Consider the following 27,058-nt stretch of genomic DNA (forward strand, 5'->3'; position numbering starts at 1 on the left):
AGTGAGTACTCTGAGCAGAGACCTCTTCTAATCCTTGAAGATGTGAAAACAAGAAATAAATATTTGTTATTTAAAAAAAAAAAGGAAATAATGTAAAAATACTTCAAAAATTTAACAGAATATGTGTAAGATCTGTGCACTAAAAGCTGTAATATTGCTGAAGCAAATGAAAGAGGATGAACTTTATGAGGAGATATATCATGATCATGGATGTGGAGATGCAGTGGGGTAACGGTGTCAGCTCTCCCCAGTCGGTCCACAGATTCCATACAATCCCAACAGCAATACCAGCAGGCTTTGTTGTAGAAATAGACAAACCGATTTTAAAGTTTACGTGGAAATGCAAAAGACCTAGAAGAGCTGAAACAATTTTGAAAGAATTGAAAGTTGGAGGCATTAACAGTACTTGGCTTTCGATAGAGCCAGGGTGGTACTGGCATAAAAATCAGTGTATAAACCAGGGACAGAATAGAGTCTGGAAACAGAGCTTGCTGGAATAAAACTAAACAAATGAGGCCTAATTTGGGAGATTAAAATAAAAACAAAGTAGAACAAAAATATTGCACGTAATGGAATGTGATTTGTGAGGTTCGTGATCAGAGTTTGTGTCCTTGCTTTACTTGGGAGAAGGGAAAAGGTATTGCTTAACTTTCAAGTTTTATAAGTTAAATATTTGTGGTGATATATTTAGGGTAACTCACGTTACTGGAGCAACTGGATATCCGTGCACAAAATAATAAACTTCCGTCTATACCTTGCACCGTATAAAAAGGTGATCGCAAACTGGATCATAGACCGAAATGTAAAACCTAAGCTCCAGAGCTTATGTCCCTGAGTGGCTGGTGTCTGTGAGTTGAAGGGAGGGACACAGATCTCAAGGGGAGTGAATCCAGCTCAGGTGTGACCTGCACTAGACGATAGGCATTCTCTTCAAGCAGCTCACAGTTAGTTCAGTGAGAGAGGAGAGCCCGCACTAGGTGCAGATGTTCGCTAGCTTTGCTAAGTGCTAGAGGGAAGTGAAAGGGAGCATTTCCTGCACACTCCCCCTATGCCGCACGTGCCCTCTGTCTCGTGACCTGCCCTTACACGCAGAGGGCTCCAGCATGTAACCCACCCGGCCTCTCGGGTCCCTCCCTCACTTGGTCCAGGAGAGGGAGTGATTGAGCTCATGGTGAGTTTGGGAGGAGGAACTTGGCCCCTGGATCAGGGTCCTTCATCTCCGCTTCCCCAGGCCGTGAGCTGCCTGCAGGAGCGTCTGCCCCTGTTGGCAGGAGCCTGGCTGGTGCCCACCCCTGCCGTGATGGGGGTGGAGGGTGAGTCTGCCGAGATTTGGGGTTCAGTATGGTGGAACTTACTTGCTTGAAGCCTCCAGCGGCAGCTGTATTAGTCACAAGGATTCCACTGGGCCTTATGCTCAGTGGGTTCACGTTCAGGTGGGGAAAAAGAATAGCATTTATCAAGGTCCTCAAAGATAGCTATGGTAAGAATAGATAGATTAGGGGCACAGATTGGGTCACAGTTTAGGACCCCTAACCTAGCCTGGGGCTTCAGGGAAGACGTCTTAAAGGAGATGATCCTAGAGCTGAATGTCGAAGGCTGAGTAGAGGTTCACCAGCCGGCAGGAGAGGAGAGGGTGTGAAGACTGTCGTTACCTGCGAGAGCACTGTTGTGAAAAGGCCTGGACTCAAGAAACAGCGCTATTTGTTTGAGGAACAAACACAGCACGATTTCTAGAGGGCAAGGTGGACACGGGAGTGAGGGAAGTATGAGAAGTGGGCTTGGTTTTCCAATGTAACTGTTGTCCCTTTCTTTAAAAAAAAAAAATTTCTTTATCTATTTTGACTGCACCGGGTCTTAGTAGTGGCATGCATGTGGGATATAGCTCCCTGACCAGGGATCGAACCCGGGCCCCCTGCGTTGGGAGCGCAGAGTCTTACCCACTGGACCACTAGGGAAGTCCCCATAACTGTTGTCACCTTTGAGACTCATAGTCCAGAAAATCCCAATTCCTTAAGTATCCAGGCAGGTGCATCTTGACAGATGTGTATACAGGCTCGGGGCTTCCACGAAGAACATTCCTGCTATGGGTCCACAGGCCACGTGGCCATCAACCCTAGTGCCGTCTGCATTCCCTTACAGCAGTAGAGCATGTGTGACGAGGGAGGTGGGCAGCCCTGGGATGCTGGCGTGGGAATAGCTAGAGCATCATGCTCAGGCTTGGGCATCACGATTTGTGAGAAACAGTGGAAAACCAGAGAACATCCAGTGATGTGTGAGCTGCACTTCAAAGTAGGTCATACAAAAACGCATTGAAGAAACTGGGGTAAGTCGGACCCATCCTGCGTTGTCTGGTGATAGATCTTTGGTTCTGGATAAAGAAGGAACTTTCTATTAGACTTGTGTAGAATAAAATGTTGCTGAGAGGTAGTGATTCTAAAATCAGTGAGTGTGCCATGAGGGTGCCTACTTTGTGGAAGGCCTGTGCTAAGTGCTTTAAATGCTTTACCTCTCCTGAAGCTTAGAACAGCCCTCTTGTGAGGCTACGACTGTTACCCCTCTTTTAGAGAAGAGGAGGCCCTGAGGGAGGTTAAGTGACTTACCCAAGCTTATGGGATTTGCACTCAGCTTTAACAAGTACTTGGTTGAGACAAGGAAAATCAGGGGTAGCCACCTATCAAAGATATTCTAAAGTCAAAACGAGCCCCAGATTTTACTAGATAAGCAACTAGATGGCCATGCAGTAGAACCCTATTTAAAATGAGTGGAACCCCACTATTTATCATGGATAGGAGTGGACTTGCTCTGTATTAAAGTGGAGATACATCGGCACACCTTCCCCGTGTTAGTGCAAGTCCGTGTGCCTGACACACAGTGAGGCCAAACAAACCGGAACATAGGAATTTGGAGCAGAGAAAGGTTTACTGCAGGGCCATGCAAGGAGACGAGGTGGCTCATGCCCTAAAAAGCCCCGAGCTCCCCAAAGGGTTTTGGCAAAGCACTTTTAAAAGCCAGGTGAGGCAGCAATCGGAAATGAAAAAGAAATAAAAGGAATCCAAATTGGCAAAGAAGAAGTAAAACTGTCACTGTTTGCAAATGACATGATACTATACATAGAGAATCCTAAAGATGCTGCCAGAAAACTACTAGAGCTAATCAATGAATTTGGTAAAGTAGCAGTATTCAAAATTAATGCACAGAAATCTCTTGCATTCCTATACACCAATGATGAAAAATCTGGAAGAGAAATTAAGGAAACACTCCCATTTACCATTGCAACAAAAAGAATAAAATACCTAGGAATAAACCCACCTAAGGAGACAAAAGACCGGTATGCAGAAAACTATAAGACACTGATGAAAGAAATTAAAGATGATACCAACAGATGGAGAGATATACCATGTTCTTGGATTGGAAGAATCAAGGTTGTGAAAATGACTATACTACCCAAAGCAATCTACAGATTCAATGCAACCCCTATCAAACTACCAATGGCATTTTTCACAGAACTAGAACAAAAAATTTCACAATTTGTATCGAAACACAAAAGACCCTGAATAGCCAAAGCAATCTTGGGAAACAAAAACGGAGCTGGAGGAATCAGGCTCCCTGACTTCAGACTATACTACAAAGCTACAGTAATCAAGACAGTATGTATGGTTCTGGCACAAAAACAGAAATATAGATCAGTGGAACAGGACAGAAAGCCCAGAGGTAAACCCACGCACATATGTTCACGTTATTTTTGATAAAGGAGGCAAGAATATGCAGTGGAGAAAGACAGCCTCTTCAATAAGTGGTGCTGGGAAAACTGGACAGCTACATGTAAAAGAATGAAATTAGAACACTCCCTAACACCATACACAAAAATAAACTCAAAGTGGATTAAAGACCTAAATGTAAGGCCAGACACTGTCAAACTCTTAGAGGAAAACATAGGCGAACACTCTATGACATAAATCACAGCAAGATCCTCTTTGACCTATCTCCTAGAGAAATGGAAATAAAAACAAAACTAAACAAATGGGGGCGTAATGAAACTTAAAAGCTTTTTGCACAGCAAAGGAAACCACAAACGACGAAAAGACAACCCTCAGAATGGGGGAAAATATTTGCAAATGAAGCAACTGACAAAGGATTAATTTCCAAAATTTACATGCAGCTCAATTTCAAAAAAACAACCCAGTCCAAAAATGGGCAGAAGACCTAAACAGACATTTCTCCAAAGAAGATATACAGATTGCCAACAAACACATGAAAGGATGCTCAACATCACTAATCATTAGAGAAATGCAAATCAAAACTACAATGCAGTATCATCTCACATCGGTCAGAATGGCCATCATCAAAAAATCTAGAAACAATAAATGCTGGAGAGGGTGTGGAGAAAAGGGAACCCTCTTGCACTGTTGGTGGGAATGTAAATTGATACAGCCACTATGGAGAACAGTATGGAGGGTCCTTAAAAAACTAAAAATAGAACCACCATATGACCCAGCAATCCCACTACTGGGCATATACCCTGAGAAAACCATAATTCAAAAAGAGTCATGTGCCACAATGTTCATTGCAGCTCTATTTACAATAGCCAGGACATGGAAGCCACCTAAGTGTCCTTTGACAGATGAATGGATAAAGAAGATGTGGCACATATATACAATGGAATATTACTCAGCCATAAACAGAAACGAAATTGAATTATTTGTAGTGAGGTGGATGGACCTAGAGTCTGTCATACAGAGTGAAGCTAGTCAGAAAGAGAAAAACAAATACCGTATGCTAACACATATATATGGTATCTAAAAATTAAAAAAAAATGTTTCTGAAGAACCTAGGGGCAGGACAGGAATAAAGATGCAGACATAGAGAATGGACTTGAGGATACAGGGAGGGGGAAGTGTAAGCTGGGACGAAGTGAGAGAGTGGCATGGACATATATACACTACCAAATGTAAAATAGATAGCTAGTGGGAAGCAGCCGCATAGCACAGGGAGATCAGCTTGGGGTTTTGTGACCACCTAGAGGGGTGGGATAGTGAGGGTGGGAGGGAGAGGCAAGAGGGAGGAGATATGGGGATATATGTATATGTATAGCTGATTCACTTTGTTATACAGCAGAAACTAACACACCATTGTAAAGCAATTATGCTCCAATAAAGATATTAAAAAAGAAGAAAAAGCTGCTGTGTGCAAGACTGACCCAAGTACTTATTGTGTCCAGGTGTGTGTGTGTGTGTATAAAAGAATGTGTAAGAGATGCTACTTTCTATCTTTGAAGAGTTTGTAATACAGGAAGAGAGGAATCATAGCTTTAATATAAGGCAGATGTGATGAATCCTGTAAGAAAAATTAAAAACGTTTCATGTGGTTGCCAGGAGTGATGTATTGCTTTGGTTTGGAGAAATGGGGAAAAGAATCACAGAGGAAAAGATGAGACTCGAGGTCTGTGTAGCTTTTCCACAGGGCCTTTTCTCAGTCTTCAGTCACCTGGCGGCTCCCTCGCTCCCGCCGTGTGACTGATCTTATCACCTGACCGCCCACATCCCTGTTGCTGGATGGGGCAGGTACCTGTCAGTCCTCACCTAACAGACTTCACAGCATTGGTCATTCTTAACCAGCCCTGCTGTCTCTGAGGATGACCCGTTCTCTGCTTTGACTGATCCTGGCGGGATGAGACCTTTCCCACCCACTCAGGAGAGAGGGAGCCACCGTGCTCGGGTGGAAGAGCCACCGTGTGGTCTCCCACACCCACCCTCAGGATCATCTTGCAAAGATGCACCTATTAAACATGGCGCCTGGAAAGAATGCATCAACTAGACACGGGCCACCATGGAACCCACAGAGAGGACCACACGGAGCCGGCATCGCAGCTGCTGACGGGTCACCACCAGTCCGTGGGGAAGGAAGCATCCGCCTGCATCTTCTGTGACAGTGCCCTCCACACGGGCCGCACCTTGAGGTTATGCCTCGCCTCACTTCCTCTTTCTCCCACTTCACAAAACAAGAAGAATCTGAGATCTTGGTCTTGGCGAAGCTCTTTTCATCAAAGTTCCATAAACCCATGTGGGGTTTTCTGCGTCTTAACTAGATTGCTGTTGAGTGAATGTGACATTAGAAACAGTATTTTGGTCAATCCTGGGATGTTCTGAATTCAGATACACTGCAGAGTGGGGTAGGGTGAGAATGCCACTTTTTATTCTGTGCCCTCATCTTTCATGTCCTGACCACTGAGAGCAGTGCATCCCTCTTTAGGGAGAGCTCCCTGAGAGCTGGGCTTGGGAGTCTCGTTACAGATTGAGGCCATGGCATTCTATCCATCCAGATACAAGCTCGTGGCCAAGCTGCAGGTCTTATTCGAAGTGTCCGCGGAATCAGGTAGTAAAGGTTTGTAAAGAGCATCCTGGGAAGCATCATCCGTTCCCAGACAAACCCTCCACACTTCGGGAACGAGACAGACCCCTCTCATTGGCCCGTTTCGTGGACCATGTTGCAGTTCCCAGGATGGTAGCGTTTCAAGGAGGAAGAGGTGAAAAGATTCGTGTTTACTTCTGGCAGATAAATGCTACATGTTTGCAAAAAAAAGGCATATCCAGCAGATACATAATAGTTTTACATTTTCACAAACTTTTATTCAGACTCAAAGGGCAAAAAACTATTTTCATTCATGCTTGACAGATTGTTGAAGGCCGGGAGTACGTTGTACTTAATAACAATCACTGGTACGTCTTTTGTAAGCTCCATACCTGCTAGCCACACAGTAGAATCTCTTCTTTTTGCTGTTTATTTCCAAAGAGAAGATTGTCTTATACTGTTACAAGCAGAGAATTTTAAGCATGAATAGAGATGAAATATCCCCCATACCCAATCAATACCCTGAAGGTCAGAAAACCAGTTTAATTTACTTAACAGTTAATTCGTGATATAGTTAAAGTCTTGGCATGCTGTTGTCATCCTGTCAAATTCATGATTCTAAATTTAACCATTTAAAATTATTAACTATTGTTCATTTATTTCTATACAGTAATTCGTATTTTCTCTACATGAGTCATGTCTTTTTAAGGCAGACAGACACAACCAAGAATATTGAAATTTAGTATGAAGCTGTATGTTTTAGTTTATAGTCAATGGGAAAAATCCTAAAATATTCAATGTTCAGTTTTATACATTTTGTTTTCACTCCAGTCGTATATCAACTTGGTAAACTAGGTATTTCTAAGTTAAAGACGATCAAGTTTAATGAGCAGCATTTGGAAGTCTAGGAAGAGCCTTTTTTTTTTTTTTTCTGGCTGCGCCATGCAGCTTGTGAAATCTTAGTTCCCCAACCAGGGACTGAACCCAGGCCCTCGGCAGTGAGAGCGCCGGGTCTTAACCACTGGACCGCCAGGGAATTCTGAAAAAGCCTATTTTTGAAATGCCTTCCCCACATTGAGAAAGAGAATTGACTTGGTAACAAATCAAAGTCAAATTGATTTTCACATCTTTGCTGTCAACACGACTGAAACAGGACCTAAGTGAATTGTCAGCCAATAGATCGTTTAAAATACTTTTTTCAAGCTAAGTCAGTGTGTGCTTTTTTTGAGGGAGCATATAAGTCAGAAGCAGTTCAAACAATTCAGTGACAGTGCTATAACAAAACTCCTTCCTTTCCCATGTACTCATTATGGGCACAGTTACTTCTTAACACTGAGGGCCATGTGAATGACAAACAGGTGTACAATTAAAACTTACCCCTGTCTTATTTTAGCAATCAATAATCTTCATGAATGGATACATGAAAAGACCCAACCTTTAGCCCCATTAATATAATAAAAATTTACCCGTTCCTGTTTAGTAATTATTAAAATTTGTAAGACATTGATGTGAATAACTCAATCCAGGAGACATTGCTTTTTTATATTTGGAAAACAAGACTGCTAAGAAATTAGAAAGAATATCTATCTATCCATTTATCTTTATCTATCTTGCAGAAAACTGATCGCTAAAAACTTTTAGGCATAAGAATATATTTAAATAGGGGACATTTCTGTGGAGGGAAAGACTGTAAATGTGAATTTCAGAGGGAAAAGAATGATATAAATTTTCTGTTAAATAATAGGACTTGTTTTCCGTAAGTTCCTTTCGTATGTAAACAAAGAAAGCTTGTGTGTGATTCTGGCTTCTCAGTATATTCTTCTACTTCTTCAATAAGACCTACACCAAGGGAACCATTTAGGGATTATTTTAATATTTGTATGCAGACTGTGGACAGGCACAGATCCTTCCTGAATTTTAAAGCTAGGATTCTGGTTCCTAGCCTTCCAAATAAAGAGCATTGTCTTTTAGGGTGCTCTCTTAATAAACTCTAGTTTTATCTGGATGAATTGCATGTTATAGTTTTTGTGAGTAGTCTCACCCCATGTTTCCAACAGATAATATTCATACCAACCTCATGGAGTTTCAGGGCAAGTCTTTTGTTTTTTTTTGCGGTACGCGGGCCTCTCACTGTCGTGGCCTCTCCCGTTGCGAATCACAGGCTCTGGACGCGCAGGCTCAGCGGTCATGGCTCACGGGCCCAGCCGCTCAGCGGCATGTGGAATCTTCCCGGACTGGGGCACGAACCCGTGTCCCCTGCATCAGCAGGCGGACTCTCAACCACTGCGCCACCAGGGAAGCCCAAGTCTTATTTTTATCTCCTTTTATAGTACAAGTGATGAAACTAGAGAGAGACATGTTCTCAGTTATGGAAATTCTTAACGTGATTCTCAACTCTAACATATAGTTTATAATTGATAAGTTTTACTTATAGCGTTATATTATATTTTTGACTCTATAATAACCCCAGGGATGGTACAAATCCGAGAACAGAACATTATCAGAGAAAATGACTTGAAGTTGAGGCTGTTACCCATATGAAAACAGAAGCTAGCAGATTAGCCTGCTTTGTTTCCCTCCGGGGAGGCTGCTTTGCACCAGCATCAAACCATCCAGCCCTCCGGCGACCATATCGCTGCCCCTGTGCCCAGCCTGGTGCCTCAGGTTGCAGGGGGACCTTGCTGCTTTGACATCTCTGGAGCACAGTATTTTTGTTCTTTCTCAGCTCAGCAAACTAGAAGTAGGTTTGATTTCTCTGTTCCCTGAGGTGTCAGCTTCTTCAAGGTAATAGGCATTTAAGCAGCTTATCAAGTTTAAAAATAAAAATTAAACTGTGCAGTTAAAAATAATTAAGACGGTAAATTTTACATTATATGTATTATCATAATGAGAAAACTGTAGATGCTAATCCCTTCTTACATGATACAGTTAAGTCCTAGTTTTCTGTGTCAAGGCCGCAGAGCCCTGGTGTAGATTGCTCAATCTGTTTGTGAGGTTATGGTTCCTCCCCACTAGGAATAGTTGTGGCTCTGAGCCTGAAGGCCAGTAGCTGCAAGGGGTCCTGTAGGGCAGATAATCCACAGCATCAGAACTGAGCATGTGTCAGAATGGGCTTGACCATAATGTAATTTTTGTTAAATTAATTAATTAATTTATTTATTTTTGGCTGCATTGGGTCTTTGTTGCTGCATGCAGGCTTTCTCTAGATGTGGCGAGCGGGGGCTACTCTTCGTTGTGGTGCGCTGGCTTCTCATTGCGGTGGCTTCTCTTGTTGTGGAGCATGGGCTCTAGACACATGGGCTCAGTAGTTGTGGCTTGAGAGCTTCAGTAGTTGTGGCACATGGGCTCAGTAGTTGTGGCTCGCGGGCTCTAGAGCGCAGGCTCAGTAGTTGTGGCGCGTGGGCTTAGTTGCTCCGTGGCATGTGGGATCTTCCCGGACCAGGACTCGAACCCATGTCCCCTGCATTGGCAGACGGATTCTTAAGCACTGCGCCACCCGGGAAGACCCCGTAATGTAATTTCAGAAGCTCCAAATGAGGTCACTTTGGGCCACTACAACAAACTACCATATTTCTTATAAACAGTAGAAATGTGTTGCTCACAGTTCTGGAGGCTGGAAGTCAAGGTCAGGGTGGCAGCATGGCCGGGTGAGAGCCCTCTTCTGGGTTGCCAACTCCTGATCTCTCGCTGTGTCCTCACCTGAAGGAAAGGGCAGGGGAGCTCTGTCTCTTTTATAAGAACACTAATCCCATTCATGGGGGCTCCACCCTCATGACCTAATAACCTCCCAAGGCCCCCCCTCCCAATATCATCACCTCTGGGGCTTGGGATTCAACAGATGAATTTGGAACTGGGGGACACAAACATTCAGACCGTAGCAAGATGGAGCCTGGAGTGGGGCTTTCAGAAATAGACTGACCTGAGTCTCCCCGCGGCACCCCCCAGGCTGTGTGACCTTGGGTTATGGAAATTTATTGGATATTTGTTTTCTCTCCTATAACTTGTGTCACGGTAATAGTACTTACCTCAGAGGGCGGTTGTGAGAATCAGTGTGCACGCTGCCATGGTAAGTGGGCCACCACCATGACCTCAATACTGGGGCCCTTCTGACTGCTCTCTGGCGTTTTGGAACAGCCACCACATTTGGAAATCAACCAGCTTGCAGTGTAGATTGACATTAAGATATCAGTGCTGTGTATGGGATTAAGGCCTGAGAATAGGACGATTATACTAAAGATAATATATGAAATATATTCACTTATTCATTAAAACATTTAGTGAATGTCTGCTAAATGCCAGACTCTGATAGACAATCGAACCACGATCTGTAGATTGAACTCTTGTTGGGTTTCTGGTCTTGTTAACGATGCTGAGAGAAGCATGGTGTAATAAGGTACGTCTCTGAATGAGGAGATAGGATGTGTTTGGCGTGCCCCGGGGAGGGTATGAATTCTCTTGCAGAGGGCATGAATTAGGCAGTGATTTTTCCAGTTTTCTTGCTGTGTCGTTAAACGTACCTGGGGCAAATCATTTGACATTCTCAGGGTTCACCTTTCTCTCGCACGATGACAAGCTGATTCAGATTTGGGTTGCTGATTGTTTCGCTGTGAGGATGGGACGGGGGTGGTGGTAGGTGAAGAGCTGCGGCACCTAAGGTCACTCGGAGGACACAAACTCAGGCTGCCAGTTCTGCATTTTTGAAAGAACTTGACTTAGTTCCGGCTTGAGACCTGCTGATGGCAGAAAGTTGAATGCAGGCTTAGTCAGCTGATTTAGGCTTTTCTCAGTCAGTTCCAGGTTTCTTTCCTCTTTTTCTCCTCGGAGCTGCAGCTGCCTGGGCAGAGCCCTGGTGTTGGTGTCGGCCCTTGGTCATCTCTGTCTGGCGTGTGCTGGAATGTCCTGTCTCTGTCCAGCATCTCAAACAGCCACGCCGTGTCCCCTTGGTCCTGATGAGAAGGCTGCCCCAGCCTCCGCCCTTACTGAGTCCAGCAGTGGAGGCCCAGTTTTGGTGCTAATTCATTCTTCACTGCTTCGCACACACCTCCCCTCTTGGGGTGAGAGGGGGGCTGTGAGAAGCTTAGGTGCTTTCCCTACCTCTCGGGGGCTGTGGACGTGGGGACAGGGACCCTCTCTGGCCTCAGCAGTGTCTCCCCTCTCCCCCCACCCTGAGTTTTCTTCCGCAAAATGTGGAATCTTTATTATTTAATCTCTCTTCATCTGTGATGCCTAAATCTGTTGTTTACCTGCCACACCTAATTTAAGGCAAATCATCACATTTAGTAAAGACAAAGAATTTGTGGCTCTAAATCAGAGCTTTTCAATGTTTTGTGGTTTCAGAGACCCCTGTAAGAATGTCATGAATTTCATGAATCTTCGGACCAGAAAAATGCAAAGAAAATGCACACACTCATGGCTAGGTGTTTTGTGGACTTTCTGAAGCTGAGGCTTTCATGTCCTTGATGCCAGCTGCTGGCCTTGCATCAGGCAGAAATTCCATTACCCGAATTTCCAGAACAGAAAAGACTCTCTAAAGTAGAATGTACTAAAAACAGCACATTCGAATCACAGAGCTTAGAACAGAAAGTAATAGGAAAGACTTCAGGTGCCTTTACTTCAACCATGAAGAAACTGGGGCCCCCAGACAATGGGCGACTGGCCCGGGTCACTCAGACGCTGCGGGCGAGGATGCAGATGTGTGAGCTCCTGTCACTGTCACATGTGCTGATGTGTGCTACTGAGCCTCCAGTGGGGAGCAACCTGGGCTCTGGTCAGACAGTGGGGCTGGACTGTCACGAACTAGGTCACCTGGACTGGGTATGAGCCTAGCCAGCCTGTAGGTTTTCTCTTCTGAGAGAAATACAACTGAAAACAAACTAACCAACCAACTAACCAACATAACTAACTAACCAAATAACTAGCCAACTAGCCAACCAGCTAACTTCCTAACCAACCAAATAACTAGCCAACTAGCCACCAGCTAACTGACCAACCAACTAACTAAATAAGTAGCAATAAGTTTTGAAGATCTTTAAAAATACTTCCCTGGCGGCACAGTGGTTAAGCATCCGCCTGCCAGTGAAGGGGACACGGGTTCGAGCCCTGGTCCCGGAAGATCCTACATGCCGCGGAGCAGCTAAGCCCGTGCGCCACAACTGCTGAGCCTGCACTCTAGAGCCTGCGAGCCACAACTACTGAGCCCATGCGCCACAACTACTGAAGCCCATGCACCACAACTACTGAGCCCACGAGCCACAACTACTGAAGCCCATGCACCTAGAGCCTGTGCTCAGCCACAAGAGAAGCCACTGCAATGAGAAGCCCGCGCACTGCAATGAAGAGTAGACCCCGCTCGCCGCAACTAGAGAGAGCTTGTGCGCGGCAACGAACACCCAACACTGCCAAAAACAAACAAACAAATATTTTTAAAAATACAGGGCTAAAAGTAAGATATAAAGTTATAAAAGTAATACATATAATAATGTAAAAAAAAAGTATTAAAAAAAATACTGACACCCTTGGATTCTGTCACTCCATTTATAGGAGTCTATTTTAAGGAAATCATAACTGATGCTTGCAGAGATTCATCATAGCTCTTCATGGAGTAGCTATTCTAATGGTTTTAAAAAATCTAAATCATTAATGGGGAAGTTAATACATCAGTCAGGAGACATCTATGCACTAGGATACCACATAGACACTTGTAACTTGTTGAAGAATTCTTAATGATACAAGGCAACTTTTCATGATATTTTAGGTAAAAAAATAAGAATAAAAATATAGATTATAATTTCAATTATGTGAGTTGATACATGCCTATATACATATATTTATTAAAAAACAAGCTCAGATTTTGCGTTGTATTTAAAATTTGGATCTGCTATGATCACAATTTACTTATATAACTTACGTTACGAAGAAAGAAACCTTACAAATGATTTTTCGTAACTCTAAGAAAGCTTTTACATTTTATACTGTTATTTGGGTCAATTAAAACAAAGCCCATTTTGTCAAAGTTGAATTAGCTACCACATGTTTGGTTAGAAACTTAAGTTTTGGTAACATCCATGGAATAAATAAATAAAATTTCTCACAACAAGTAGAACAGTATTAGTCTCAAGACCAAAGGTTTTTATAACAATTAACCATTTTGATTAGACTATAAGCTCACAGGAGTATTTATTGTCAGTGAGTTACTCCATTTCATGGAAGCTCAAAAATACAAAGTAAACCTGACTTCAGAGTCTTCACCTGTCTTGGCCCATCCGTGGGAGGATCTACTGCTCTGTCCCCCGGAGCTCTCTCTTCTCTTTAAACTGGGCGGACTGCTCGGCCAGGAAATCCCCAAGGCTATAAAGCGCCCCCTTAATTGCTTCTGGAACTTAAAACATAAACTGGGGCATAGTGGACGGCGGGGGGTGGGGGGGTGGGGGGGAATCAGGCAGCACGGGGGGTGGGGGGGAATCAGGCAGCACGGGGCAGGAGGTGCTGGAGGTCGGGCCGGTAGAGCTGGGGGAGATGCACATGCAGGAGGTGGGGAAAGGAGGCTGTTCATTGGCTGGGGCTCAACCTGCTTGGCTCTTCGTGGTGGGTGGTCCTTAGGTGTTGAGGCATTTACAGGCTGAGGTTTTGGTTCGCTTTCCTCTGCTGCTAAGGCACTAGAGCCTCCTTAGTCCGATGGCCTCCTTGTTGAGTTAATTTACAGCTTTTAATGATGGTTTTAATTAAGGCTGAAAAGAGTATTGGAGCGTATACCTCCCTCTGTAGACACATCTGCGTCCCTCCCAACTTTACCTACACACTGCCTCCTGGATCCAGGGCTTCTCTTGACGCCCAAGCCCACCCCCTCGGTCCCATGCAGGGGGAGGCCAGGTGGAGGGGCTGGGATGCTGCCCCTGCTGCATAGGGGCCAGTCCCAAAGCTGACCTGGCCCCAGCCTGGCCCCCAGAGCTTCCTCCTGGTGCCTCTCTGGCTTCTCTCTGGGCACAATCCTGGTTCCCTCAGTTCTCCTACTAGACTCCTCAGAGTCACAGCATTTCCTCCAAGAGGCCTCCCTGGCCCCAGTCTTGCTGGCCTTTCCCCAAGGCTGCGAGCTCTTGAAAGCAGAGAGGGTGTCTGACTCACTGCCCTGCACCCAGCCCCTCAGCAGCGCTGGGTAAACAGAGGTGATCGATTTGCATGTGAACGATTTACAGAAGTGGAATGACTTTCCCTAAAAGAAGCCTATGGAAGAGTCGATGGCCACGTTCAACAGCATTTACTCTGTTGGTAGAGTGGGGAGGGATTCCTGGACCCAACTCCTGGCTGAACCTCAGGGAGGTCCTGGCGGGGTTGGTCCCTGTAGAGACGGGGGCTCCAATGTGCAGTGAGGGGCACCAGGCTGTGCCGAGCTGCCTCAGTGGCCCCCAGCCCTTGGCCTTGGAGAACAGGCAGTGTTCAGCTGTCGAATGGCAGAGACTAAGCCATGAAGGGAAGGGACACTTGGGGATGAAATCGGCCTCGTTTTTAAGTGTCAAGAGGTCGGCGATGAATTGCTTTCTTCCCTCCTCAGGCAGGAGGGCTGGGAGGGCCTGCGGTGGGTGAGCAGACCTCCTACGAAGGATGATACTTGGCATTGTGCTTCCTGGGGCTGAACACTTTTTGGAGGTGCAGTTTTCCATCAATAGAATGGGGTCAGTAATGCCCATTTGATCGCGTTGTTATGAAGATGAAATGAGATCATGAATTTGGGTTATTACAGGTCCTGACACAGAGTTGGTGCTCAATTGCTAACTCCAATAAGCAATTGTCTCGTTGTAAGAGAGAGGCTCGCCAAGTTGGATGACCTTTCACAACTCTCACGTACAATTCAGTTTAGAATCAGGCTTGGGAACCATTGTCTGAAGCGCTCGTGGGTCTGTAACGGTCCATCCTATGCTTGCTCGTGACCTACATTTTCAAGCTGAGTGATTGTTTTCCTAGTTACCTGCGAACATCCGCTTTTTCAGTACCACTTGGCCATTACCGTGGCTACGCTAATTTAGGTGAATAAAACGTAGATGGTTTCTTTTTAAATTTTCCATGAATGCAGATGGGTTTCTGGACTCGAATATCATGGCCTCGTTTTGGTCACTGATTTGTGGGTGGAGGTCGTGAGATGTCATTTCCAATAGCAGGTTTGTGTTTTTCTGGAAACTTTACCCCATAGACGAAGTCTCTGCTCTTCCTTTCAGGGAAGGGGACAATGGAAATGACACTCTGTACTCTTGTTTGCTGGCTTTTATGTGCGCATCTGGACAAATTGAAAGCAGAGCAGAAAGCAGCAGTCTCTTACACGTTTCAAAGGTGCGGGGAAGATAAACACCATTTGAATTGTCAAGTCACTCTTCACAATAGAGGAAGAGAAATTGTGAGCAGCATAGAAGGAAAACTGGGGCAAACAGACAAAAGAGCGTGGTGAGGCCGGGTCATGGCCCTGCCCTTCAGGTTTTCACGTGAGAGACGCGAGGACGGACAAAAGTGGAGGGAAAGGCCGCAGGTCCTGGGCTGAATTCCGTGGTTCTGGCTTGGGACTCTTGACTAGTGACGACTCCCTGTTCTTCAGTTTCACAGATAAGCAAACTCATTAAGACAAATTATTTGTGCTGGTAAATAATACAGATAATCAAGGCCAATCAGTAAGCACACATTATATTTTAGTAATAATTTCTAGCGTAAATGAAATTGCACCATCACACGCATGCTTGGCCCTGGCGGATCCAGCTGGCAGTCCATTTACCTGCTCTCTTAAACAGGGCAAGGGGGTGACCCCAGGCCAGCGGTCGGAGGGCTGGAGGTGTGGATTGGTGTGTCCTACCCAGTTCGGTAGGTGCCACTGTAGTTAAGAGATTAGGTAAAGTTGGGGTGTGTGTGGGGCATGGGAGATGGATCACAAAAGCCAGGGAATGGAGTCTAAATGGATCTTAAAAAAAAGGCCAGGGAACTGTGTAGAAAATTCAGCTTTTGAAGCTAAGAGTCTGGGAATCAGGGAAGAGAGCCGGGACAGCTGGGATCAGGAATTGCCCCTGGGCTTTGCTGCGGGCTCCCAGCAGGGGGTGGTGAGTGGTTAAAAGGCCACGGTGGAGTCCGGGGTCCTTCCCAGGGCACAGCAGCCGGAAGGCAAAAACTTCTGCAGGCTCACAATCATGGTCTCCTGGCCAGCTGGGTGAGGCTGACCAGCTATGCTGTCCATGCTCTGTGCAGGGGTTTCCTTACTGGTCCCCCAGGGGGCACACTCTGGAGCATTCGTGGGCACCAGTGAGGCATCCTGCTCCCCCCTGTTCACGGTCCTACAGCGGCTGGCATTTTACTTGCATCAGCCCCAGTGACGTTGCCCAGAGAGCTGGTTCCCCACCGTCCTTGTCACACCGTGCATCATCACATTTTTTGTTCTTTGTCAAAGTGGGCTGCGGAGCAAGTCAGCTTGGGCCTGAGTCCTGGACCTGCCACTCACGAGCTCTGTGACCTTGGGCAAGTGACTTAACATCTCTGTGCCACTGTTTCTGCTTCTATAAAATGGTGAGAGTAAGGGTACCCAACTCATAGGGCTGTGATTAGGAACATGTGCCATAATATTTACATGACCTCGGATAAAGCTCGTGTTAAATAAATCCCATCCATTAGTGCTTGATGACTCTGCCAGTTTTCTGACTCTTTGAAGTGTAACCAAACACACAACATCCTCAGTAATCCGACACTTGCAGCGCGCATGGCGTGTGAGGGTCCCGGGCTGAAAAATCTGAGGACTTGACCTAGGAGGTAAGACTTTGTTCTTTTTTCATTCAGCCCCACATGACGCAGCGCTGAATTCCCATCAGCCATTGATTTGGTCCTCGGCTTTCTTTCTTTCTTTAAAGTAAGAAAACAATATTTATTCATTCATTCACTCACTCAATGAACATATAAGTGCCTACCATCTGAGGGATGGTATGATCTGGAATCTAAAATTAAATGATGTAGTCTGTGCCCTCAAGAGTTTTTAAGATAGTCAATAAACAAGTGATTAAAATGCATTGTGCCAAAGCTTAGTAGGAGGCACTCTTAACCTTTGTCATGGAAGGGGTATAAGGCAGGGGATCGGGAAGGGCCTCCAAGAGGAGATGCTGTCTGAATGGGATGCAGGAGAGGTACTGCTGGTACTTCACGATGGCTGCAGTGCCAGTGTGGAAAGATGGGGCGGAGCTGAGCGTGGAGCGTAGAGCAGAGGTCGTGTGAAAGAGCTCTGCCTCTGCTCTGAGACCCATGTCAACCCCCTGAAAGATTTAAGGAAGTCGGTCTCCTGCTTTCAAGCCCACAGCGACAATCTGTCTCCACGAGGGAGATGCTCTGCTTCCTCCCGTGATCGTTCATTCTAATCTCATTGGCTGGCTTGGATTCTCCGCTGCTAGGCAACACTTACTTTCTCTGTGTCCTTTTTGTCCTTCCCATCCAGCTGGGTAGGGAGCTCAGGAGCTCCGCAGCCAGCAAAGTTCACAAAGGCAAATAAAAGAGAGAACAGGGAGGGGGAGGGGAGTGAGCTGTCCCGGCCCCGCTGGGAGGCTCTGAGCTTCTGACCATCCAGGCAGCAACCTGCTGGGTCAGGCAGCTGCCCATCACCCTGGCAATGCCCAGGACTGTCCAGAGCCCCACTCTGTCCCCACTGCCACCTCCTCTCCTGTCCTGGGACTCAGTGTGAGCCTTCCTGGTGGGGCAGGATGGGCTGGAAGTCCCTAGAATTTGCCCAGTAGAATGTGTGGTAAAGGTCATTTGAAGAGCGTGTAAAAAGCTTTTGGGCCCGGGAGCTGGTGTGGCCTCAGCTCAGCTTGTTTTCTTCCGGTTCTGCCCAAGCTCTGAGCCAGCCCTGCTCCAGGCTGGGCTCCCCAGGCTTCTCCATCTGCAGGGGGGCCGGCTCCACCCACCTCCTTCCACAGCATCCGTGGGACTGCTTTCTCTGCAGGAAGAGGCTGCTTGGAGGTTCTAATTGTTCTAACGTTTGTTTTCTGTAAAGCACAGGGGAGGCCCCTATCAGGAGCCACCCAAGGGCACTCCCTCAGCACTCTTTGTTCCTGGCCAGATGGGTTTACACCCCCAGGCTGACCTTGTTCACGGAGGGAGCACCGCCTGACCCATCCCACTCAGCTGTGAATCCAGAGGCCAGAAAGGTCCGCTGTCCCACAGCCAAGAGGAGGCACAGACAGGCGTTCTCTGCCTTTCCAGTCGTGTGGCTGAAGTTCTGGGAACCAAGGGAACCCCTTCACCTGCCTGGGTCTGGCGTCTGCCTCTCTGTCTCTCTCTTCTGTTGTTGAACTGTGAACAGATTTGTTTCTCAAATATTAGATACTTAAAAAAATTTACATATACTTTAAAGATACAGGTACTATCGCAATAATGATAATAATCACACCACCCGGATACTCCCCACCCCCCACTTCCCCTCCAGCTAAGGAAGGTGCATCACCAGGCCCTTGCAGGACTCCTGAGTCTCCCCGTGGCCCCTCCCCTCCCTCACCTTTGCAGTGACAGGGATCTTGAATAGTATGTTTAGCATCCCTTGCCTTTCTTCCTGGTTTACTTCAGGTGAATCCCTAATCGGTATATTCAGTTTTCCACGCTTTTACATTTTATATAAATAGAGTCACATGGTAAGAATTCTCCTGCAACGTATTTTTCAAATGTCAGTCTTTTCCAAAGGTTCATCCACGTTGATGAGTATAACCGCTGCGTTCCTTCTTTTTTAGCCTGTGCTATATAAGGATGCCCTGGGTGAGTGAACCACAGTGTGCTTACCTTTTCTCATTGGTCTTTGGGTTTGGCTGTGGTTTCTTGCCCTTTCAGCCAGTGTGGCCACAGACTTACATTTTCTCATTGGTCTTTGGGTTTGGCTATGGTTTCTTGCCCTTTCAGCCAGTGTGGCCATAGACTTTACTTCCAGAACTCGGGTGCACAGGGCAGTAGTTTCTCCGAGGTGGCAGTTCTCAAACTTTCTGTTCTAGGACCCTTCACATTCTTAAAAACTATCGATGGAAGGGCTTTTGTTTGGATGGGTTATATCTATTGATGTTTAATATATCAAAAATTAGCAGTGAGGACTTCCCTGGCGGTCCAGTGGTTAAGACTCCGCACTTGCACTGCAAGGGGGCACGGCACGGGTTCGATCCCTGATCGGGGAACTAAGATCCCTCATGCCACATGACGAGGCCAAAAAAAAAACAAACAAAAAAAAAACAGTGAATGACTTTTTTAAAAAAATTATTTATTTATTTTTGGCCATGTTGGGTCTTCATTGCTGTGTGCAGGCTTTCTCTAGTTGCGGCGAGCAGGGGCTACTCTTGGTTGTGGTGCGCGGGCTTCTCATTGCGGTGGCTTCTCTTGTTGCGGAGCATGGGCTCTAGGCGCGCGGGGCTTCAGTAGTTGTGGCATGCAGGCTCAGTAGTTGTGGCTTGCGGGCTTAGTTGCCCTGCGGCATGTGGGATTTTCCTGGACCAGGGCTCAAACCCATGTCCCCTGCATTGGCAGGCGGATTCTCAACCCCTGCACCACCAGGGAAGTCCCAACAGTGAAAGATTTAAAAATCTTAATTCATTTAAAATAGCTATAATATACCTGTTACATGTTAATATGAATAACATTTTAATGAAAATAATTATATTTTCCACAACAAAAAAGAAGTCTCTATAAAAGTCCTGGAAGTACAGGGTTGGAGAGCTTTGGGGTTGGTGAACACTCCCACATGCCGGAGGGGTGGTGACCCCAACTCCTCGGGGACAGACTCTCCTGTGCTCGGAACCCTTTGGGACCTCTGTGTATCTTTTTATGTGGTGGGTCATCCTTCATCATATCCTTTATTATATAATGTACTGGTAAATATAAGCAAGCCTTTCCCTGAGTTCTGTGAGCTGTTCTAGCAAACGATTGAACTTGAAAGGGAGAGTAATGGGACCCCTGATTTACACGCAAGTTGGCCAGAAGCGTGGGTAAGCTGGGGACCCCACTGTGTGAGACTGGCATTGAAGTGGGGTGGGAGTCTTGTGGAAGTGAACCCTTAGCCTGTGGGATCTGATGCCATCTCCAGGTAGATAGAGTCAGAATTGAGCTGAACTGTCAGATCCCAGCTGGTGTTGGCAAATGGGTTGGTGTAGGAAAAACCCCACACATTTGATGTGAGAAGTGTTGAGTAAGCGCAGAAGTGCTTTTTCTTTTCACGGAGGCTGCTGGGAAAGTGAGCCAGTACTGTGGACCACCCCCTGTTGCTCAGCCTCTGTGCCGTACACGTCCTGCTTGGTGGGGCTTTAGGAAGAAGGAATAAGAGGACATGAGGCTATGACATTTGTTTTTATTTAAGGCTGTCACCAATTCTTAGTTGAATGTTGGCTGGGATTTATTTGTAAATGGGCTTCCACGTTGTTGTAGACCTTTCTGACTTATTTAATGCCCTCGGGATTTTATCAGCTGTACTTCATGAAGAAGTGGTGCTGTACGTCTACCCCCTGCATTGGCCGGGTAAGCACGGTTTGTGTGGAAATCACTCAAGGACAGTACCCGCCGGGTGGCCCAGAGGTCACAGAAGAGAGGGGCTCACAGACCAAATGAAAGTGCTCAAATCACATGGTTTGTTCAATCAATTTAAATCACAGTGAGAAGCAAGGGAAAGAGAAGGGCAAATTAACACACTTATTATGTGTGATATAAGATGTTATGGAAAAACCCGAACGAACTTTTGGGCCAACCCAGTAGGATAGGGTGCACTCTCTGAACACTGGGGTGCTCTGGGCTTCTCACCTGGGACCAGAATAGGTGTCACCAGTGGGCAGCCAGAGGAAGACCTCATGACTAGTAAGTAGTCATGTGAATTCAGTACTTCCTGAATATCCAGTGACTCTTGTATATTTGTTTTATTAAGAATATTTAGGACCAAAGTACCCCATGGGTGCATACCCCATGGGTGCATCTTGGAACTTGCATGTACTAATGTTTAGCACAAGGTCTACTTACTACTTATAGTTCTGTGTATGTTCAACAAACTTTTTGCTTATAAGCTTCTTATCTGTTTAAAACATCTCAAAGAGTTTTAGCTGTGTTTGGCAAACTGCAAATTTCTTCTTCTGATAGAATTGAATGTTCTCAAAGCAAATGCACATTACAGTTTGCACAATGGCCATTTCAGGAATCCTAATTTGTTTGTTTCAAGCAAAAGCAAGAAAAACAAAAACAAAAGCAACATATCTCTGTGTAACTAAGGCAGTTAGCAGCTGTATCTAAAAATGGAGCACGTGTGGAGTCTATGTTATTTTCCGCAATGTTGTAATCAGCCAGATCGGTGTCGTCTGGTGGGTTAGCCGTTGACCCACGTGGCTCCTAAGTACTGGAACTGTGGCTGGTCTGAATTGAGATGTGCCTTAAGTGTAAGATATGTACCAATTTCAAAGACTTAGTATGAAAAAAAGCAAAATATCATAATATTGCATAATTTGTATATCAATTATATATTGAAATTATAATATTTGATTACATTGGATTAATTAAAATACTATTAAAATAATTTTGTCTATTTCTTTTTACTTTTTAAAATGTGGCTTCTAAGGACTTCCCTGGCGGTCCAGTGGTTAAGACTTCGCCTTCCAATGCAGTGGGTGCGGGTTTGATCCCTGGTCGGGGAGCTAGGATCCCACATGCCTCGCGGCCAAAAAACCAAAACATAAAACAGAAGCAATATTGTAATAAATTCAATAAAGACTTTGAAAATGGTCCACATCAAAAAATGTCTGTAAAAAAATAAAATGTGGCTTCTAGAAAATTTAAAGTTACATATGTTTCTACTAGCATTATATTTCTACTGGAAGGCACTCCTCTAGAAAACAGCACCATCTAATTACTTATTAGGTTTTGAAACACACCCATTAAAATGGATTAAAAATTCCCCTGTTTGCTTTTCCAGTTTTTCTTAGCTTACTGAGACATTTGACAAAGTTGCCTGCTCAAGGAAGGCCATTCCTGTATGAAAAATCAGTTACACATTTTCAGATTATAAGCCAGTGAGGGCTCTTTCTAAGGTTAAAGCCTCTCAATTATTCAAAATTTATCTAATTTTTTTTGCCCTCTGTCTAACTTTACCAATGTGCACTTGCTCAACATAGATAAAGTGTAAATGTTTCCTTTGGTGGAGTTTATTCATACAAAATCAGAAATAGAGTTGTGGCTTCAACCCAGTTCAAAAACTGCTCAGTTATACTTTACGTGCTCTTCTGTTTGCCATCTGGTGAGGTTCATTGAGACTTCTTTGGAGTTGTGTTTGAATGTCCCTGCTTTTTTTTTTTTTCTTTTTTTCTGCCTAGGACTTATCTTGAGATGGGCAAAAAGAGAAATTAAAATCTACAAGTCATAAGTAAATTTGGGAACCATATAACCAAGAACAGAAGAGGCTGCTCATAAGATTCTTGCCAATATAACCTGGCATTTGGACTTCATTTTTGTCTGCCACTCAGAAGGCGCAGTGGACATTGCTGGGGAGGTTTCTGAAGCTGTGCTGAGCTCAGTCACAGTAGGGACAAGATGTGCATTTAAAACATGACCCTGTTTGCCCTTCCTCTGCAAGCAGTTGTCTTCACAGTTCCTGTGCAGAAGGCTCATTACCTGTAGTCGGTGGTAGATCAGATGTTTGGAGGCTTTTAGCTCGTCTTTCGGTTTTCAGGATATTATTTCAATTATATACAGCGATTCCTTAAGAAAAGGGCCAGGGAGAGGAAGTGTGTGTAAAACGCTTACATTCATTAATGGAGTCATAGGTTTAAGAAGCTCAAAGTGTACTCATGAAGTTGACGCTATAGGGGATATGGAGCTCTCTTGGTTTTTCGGTGTCTAAGAGTTAAAGGAACCACGTCAAAACTACAGTAAACCCTCTCAGACTGAAGACACGGCTTTCACCCTCGTGGTTACAGCTGGTGCTTCTTGTCCTGCTGGGGACTCTCAGCAAGTGTGGGAGCCCAGGTGAGATCATTATCTGTGCTTGTGCATGATCATTGCACATGTCTCAGGCCGATCAGGAGGTGGCTGATGGAGGCCTGTCTGGATGCTTCTGGGACACCGCGTGGTCTAGGGCCCCTCTTCTCCTGTCTCTCAGCATAGCTGCCGCATCCAGAAAGTGACTGTTAGGGAATACTGATTTCTTGGAAGAGGACTTGGTGATCCAAGGGAGGACTGTTTTAAACAAGGGCTTGGGCCTTGACCACATTTGTCTTAAACAGGGCAGACGTGGATCTGGGGAGACCAGGAGAGCAGGAAACGTGGATATGATGTGAAGGGGGACCCGTCAGCAAATGAGAAAAAGAGTGAAGCTGTCTCTTACATTAAATCTGGGATCATTCATCCTCCAATACCTGTCATGTCCTGTTTCAAAGACCTTCCCACATGAAGATTTATCACTCTTCTAGAAGCCGTACGGAGTGTTCCAAGTGATTGCACGGTAACAGTGTGAGGGACATGCCTATTTACTCAGGTATGCAAGGTATGCCCTCTGAAATGCAGGGTTTGTTTCTAATCATTTCTCTTTTTCTCTCCCTTTTCTGTACTTTCACACCCAGAACCTCCCAATTTAAAAGGACATTGGGTGAGCTGCCCATTATTTAAATCATCCTCTCCACGGCAAAGCCCTTGAGTGATTTGGGGTTGGGAGGAGATAAGACAGAGTCCATCAATTTCTTATTTGCACATAGTGTCTTGACACATTAATAAACCAACCCAGAATGACCAATCATAATTTTTTCATGTTATAAAGTATATATCTCATGGCTGTAGTCATTAATGCCAAATGAAATGAGGGCTAAATGGGGATTTTAGCCGTAATCCCATTGTAGAGTTCCTCAGGGATATACATTATACTTTAATAAACCAGTAACTTATGAGAATTTGTCATTGTAGTCAATTCTGGTGTAGTATTATTGCTTTAGAGAAAATCCAGTTCTAAAAATCTTATTTCCCATTCACACATCGGCAAATATGTTTAGACTTATTGCTTTTATTCTCAGATTTGGTTATCACATTTTAATTATTACCTTTATTAGCCCTCTCCCTAAAAACGTGTGCTTTATACGTATCTCGGTATCTCTCTCCTTGAACTCTTCAGCCCTTGGGAGTGACCTTCCTCTTTAATATCTAAACAAAATAATTGAGCCTTATCTAACATGACTGCAGCAAGTTCCGTCCTGAAGTCCTAAAGTGTGTCTCTGAAGGTTCTGGGTTATGGTTATGTTTTCTCCTGGTTGTTACTTATTCCCTTTTACTGCAAGTGACTTCTAGCTGTTTGCCTTCCATCTCTGGCCACGCGTGATGTCGCTGTCTCTGTGAATCCCTCAATCTGTTTTATCCACGCCCCAAATGCTGAACTGGTCGCATCCCCTTAGTCCACAAAACAGAGCAGGGGAGTGTAAGGCTGGTGCGAAGGCTGGGAGGTGACAGAGCTCAGTTATAACCTGGAACAGGAGATGGTTTATACCTCACAACCCTTCCCCACCGACTCCCCCTTCCCTCGAACGCCTCCTCGGGGGTGGCAGGGGTGGGTGACAAGTCTCCTAACCATGCCATCTCCCCACAGACCACCAGGACCCCAGACTCCCTGATTACAGGCCTGTCAGTGGAAACCCAAAATCTCTCACCTCATAGCCATCCCTCCAGAGATGCAGTCCACCACCACAGAGGTAATTTTTTCCATATTTAATCGTAATAAAATGAACACGGTTGGAAGCATCTGCATTTGGATTACTTCACCAACGTTCAAGACCAGCCCATACCTGTGTGAGCAAAACTGCTTATAAAAACGGTCCCTCCCAGGACAGAGATAAAGTCTCCCCAGGGATAGATTTCAGCTTCCAGCCTGGATCCATAAATGACTGGCGTTTTAAAAGTAACACATTTTGGAGGGTTATCTACCTGTTTATCCGTCTACCTACCTACCCATCCACGTAGTGAAACACAGCCATATATAAGTAGTAGGGATACACCTATAATGGTGGACACGTTTGAAGCACAGCCATATATAAGTAGTAGGGATACACCTATAATGGTGGACATCTTTGAAGCACAGCCATCTATAAGTAGTAAGGGTACACCTATAATGGTGGACATCTTTGAAGCACAGCCATATATAAGTAGTAAGGATACACCTATAATGGTGGACATCTTTGAAGCACAGCCATATATAAGTAGTAGGGATACACCTATAATGGTGGACATCTTTGAAGCACAGCCATATATAAGTAGTAAGGATACACCTATAATGGTGGACATCTTTGAAGCACAGCCATATATAAGTAGTAGGGATACACCTATAATGGTGGACATCTTTGACGGCAGAGTGTCAGTATCCACTAGCAGTGTGGAATGTATCTTTTGCATATGCCAAGAAGTGTTGCATAAACTACATATGGCTTGGGATTAAAGCTTAAATAGTGAACGTTGAAGTTAACTTGGATAGTAGTGATATTTTGAAAAATAAAAGGTTTTTTTTAAAAAATAATCTAAATCCTCCACTTTCTGGCTCTAAACTATGAATCATCTCACTACTGGACCTCATCTTTTTCATCAACAACCTAAAAGTTGACTTTCTTTTGGAGGCTATTTCACAAGGAAATCAAATCTCCCTTCACAAGAGTTACTAAATCTGGTGACTTGCAAAGAACAATGGGACAACACTGAGGTGCCCTCATCTGCCAGGTCCATGCTCCCCCGCCGCTGAATGAATCCTGCAGCCTTGTGGCAATTTAAATCCATGCTTCAAGAAAGATGACAGCTCTCCATTTTTGGATACTCAGGAAACTTTGTTAATAGTTACAGCTGCAAACTTTTCAAGGTGGAAGAGCCTTAGTTATTTTTTCTTGCATATAAAATTTATATGAGAATAAAAGTGTAATTGGCTATTTTCTCTGGCTGCTTAGCACATTCTTCTAGAATCTTGGTGGGAGAATACATATATACATACATGTGTGTACACACAGGGAGGAGAGAGAGAGAGAGAGAGAGAGGGACGGAGAGTGAGAGGAAGTGAGAGGGAGGTGGTGGGAACCATTATTTTAAGGAATTGGCTCTGTGATTGCAGAGGTTGGCAAGCTCAAAAGTCACAGACCGGCTAGAGATTCAGGTAAGAGTTGGTGTTACAGTCTGGAGCCCAAAGGCTACAAACTTCAGCAGGATTTCTCTGTTGCAGTCTGGAGACAGAATTCCCTCTTCCTTAGGGAACCGCTATCTTTTCGTTGAAGACCTTCAACTGATTGGGTGAGGCCCACCATTATGGAGGTTAATCTTCTTCACTCAATATCTACTGATGTAAATGTTAATCATATCTAGGGACTTCCCTGGCGGTCCAGTGGTTAAGACTTCGCCTTCCAATGCAGGGGGCATGGGTTCGATCCCTGGTCGGGGAGCTAAGATCCCACCTGCCTCGTGGCCAAAAAACCAAAACATAAAACAGAAGCAATATTGTAACAAATTCAATAAAGACTTTAAAAAAGGTCCACATAAAAAAAAAATCTTAAAAAATAAAGTTAATCACATCTAAAAATACCTTCAAAGCAACAACTAGATTGATGTTTGCCCAAACCACGTGGCACTGTTGCCTGGGCCAGGTTGACAAACAAAATTAAGCATCACGATGACTTCAGCTCTCTCCATCACAAGCACGTGGACCACTATTTGTTTCAGAATTTGGTGTCCCAAAGAAGCAGGGTCA

General features: G+C 44.9%; 1 protein-coding gene across 4 annotated transcripts in view; it reads left to right on the forward strand.

The window, feature by feature from the left end:
• The window catches only part of ATP6V1H (ATPase H+ transporting V1 subunit H), a 128,992-nt gene extending 102,740 nt beyond the window's left edge, over nt 1-26,252 (forward strand). The window contains exons 14-15 of one of the 4 annotated variants that reach the window (XR_002642475.2): nt 23,583-25,031; nt 25,930-26,252. Coding sequence is in view for 1 of the 4 variants with exons in the window: in XM_030763535.2 (XP_030619395.1) it covers nt 23,583-23,631 (49 nt within the window). In the remaining 3 variants the exon portion in view is untranslated. Of the gene's footprint in view, nt 1-23,582 lie in introns of all 4 variants that reach the window. The other 3 variants (XR_002642476.2, XR_016388566.1, XM_030763535.2) reach the window with 3 other exon arrangements.
• The last annotated feature ends 806 nt before the right edge of the window (nt 26,253-27,058 follow it).

Source organism: Delphinapterus leucas, chromosome 17, assembly GCF_059928025.1.
Source record: "Delphinapterus leucas isolate spDelLeu-1000000601 "Yukka" chromosome 17, BTC_Dleu_Yukka2, whole genome shotgun sequence".
In the NCBI taxonomy this organism is placed as follows: domain Eukaryota; kingdom Metazoa; phylum Chordata; class Mammalia; order Artiodactyla; family Monodontidae; genus Delphinapterus; species Delphinapterus leucas.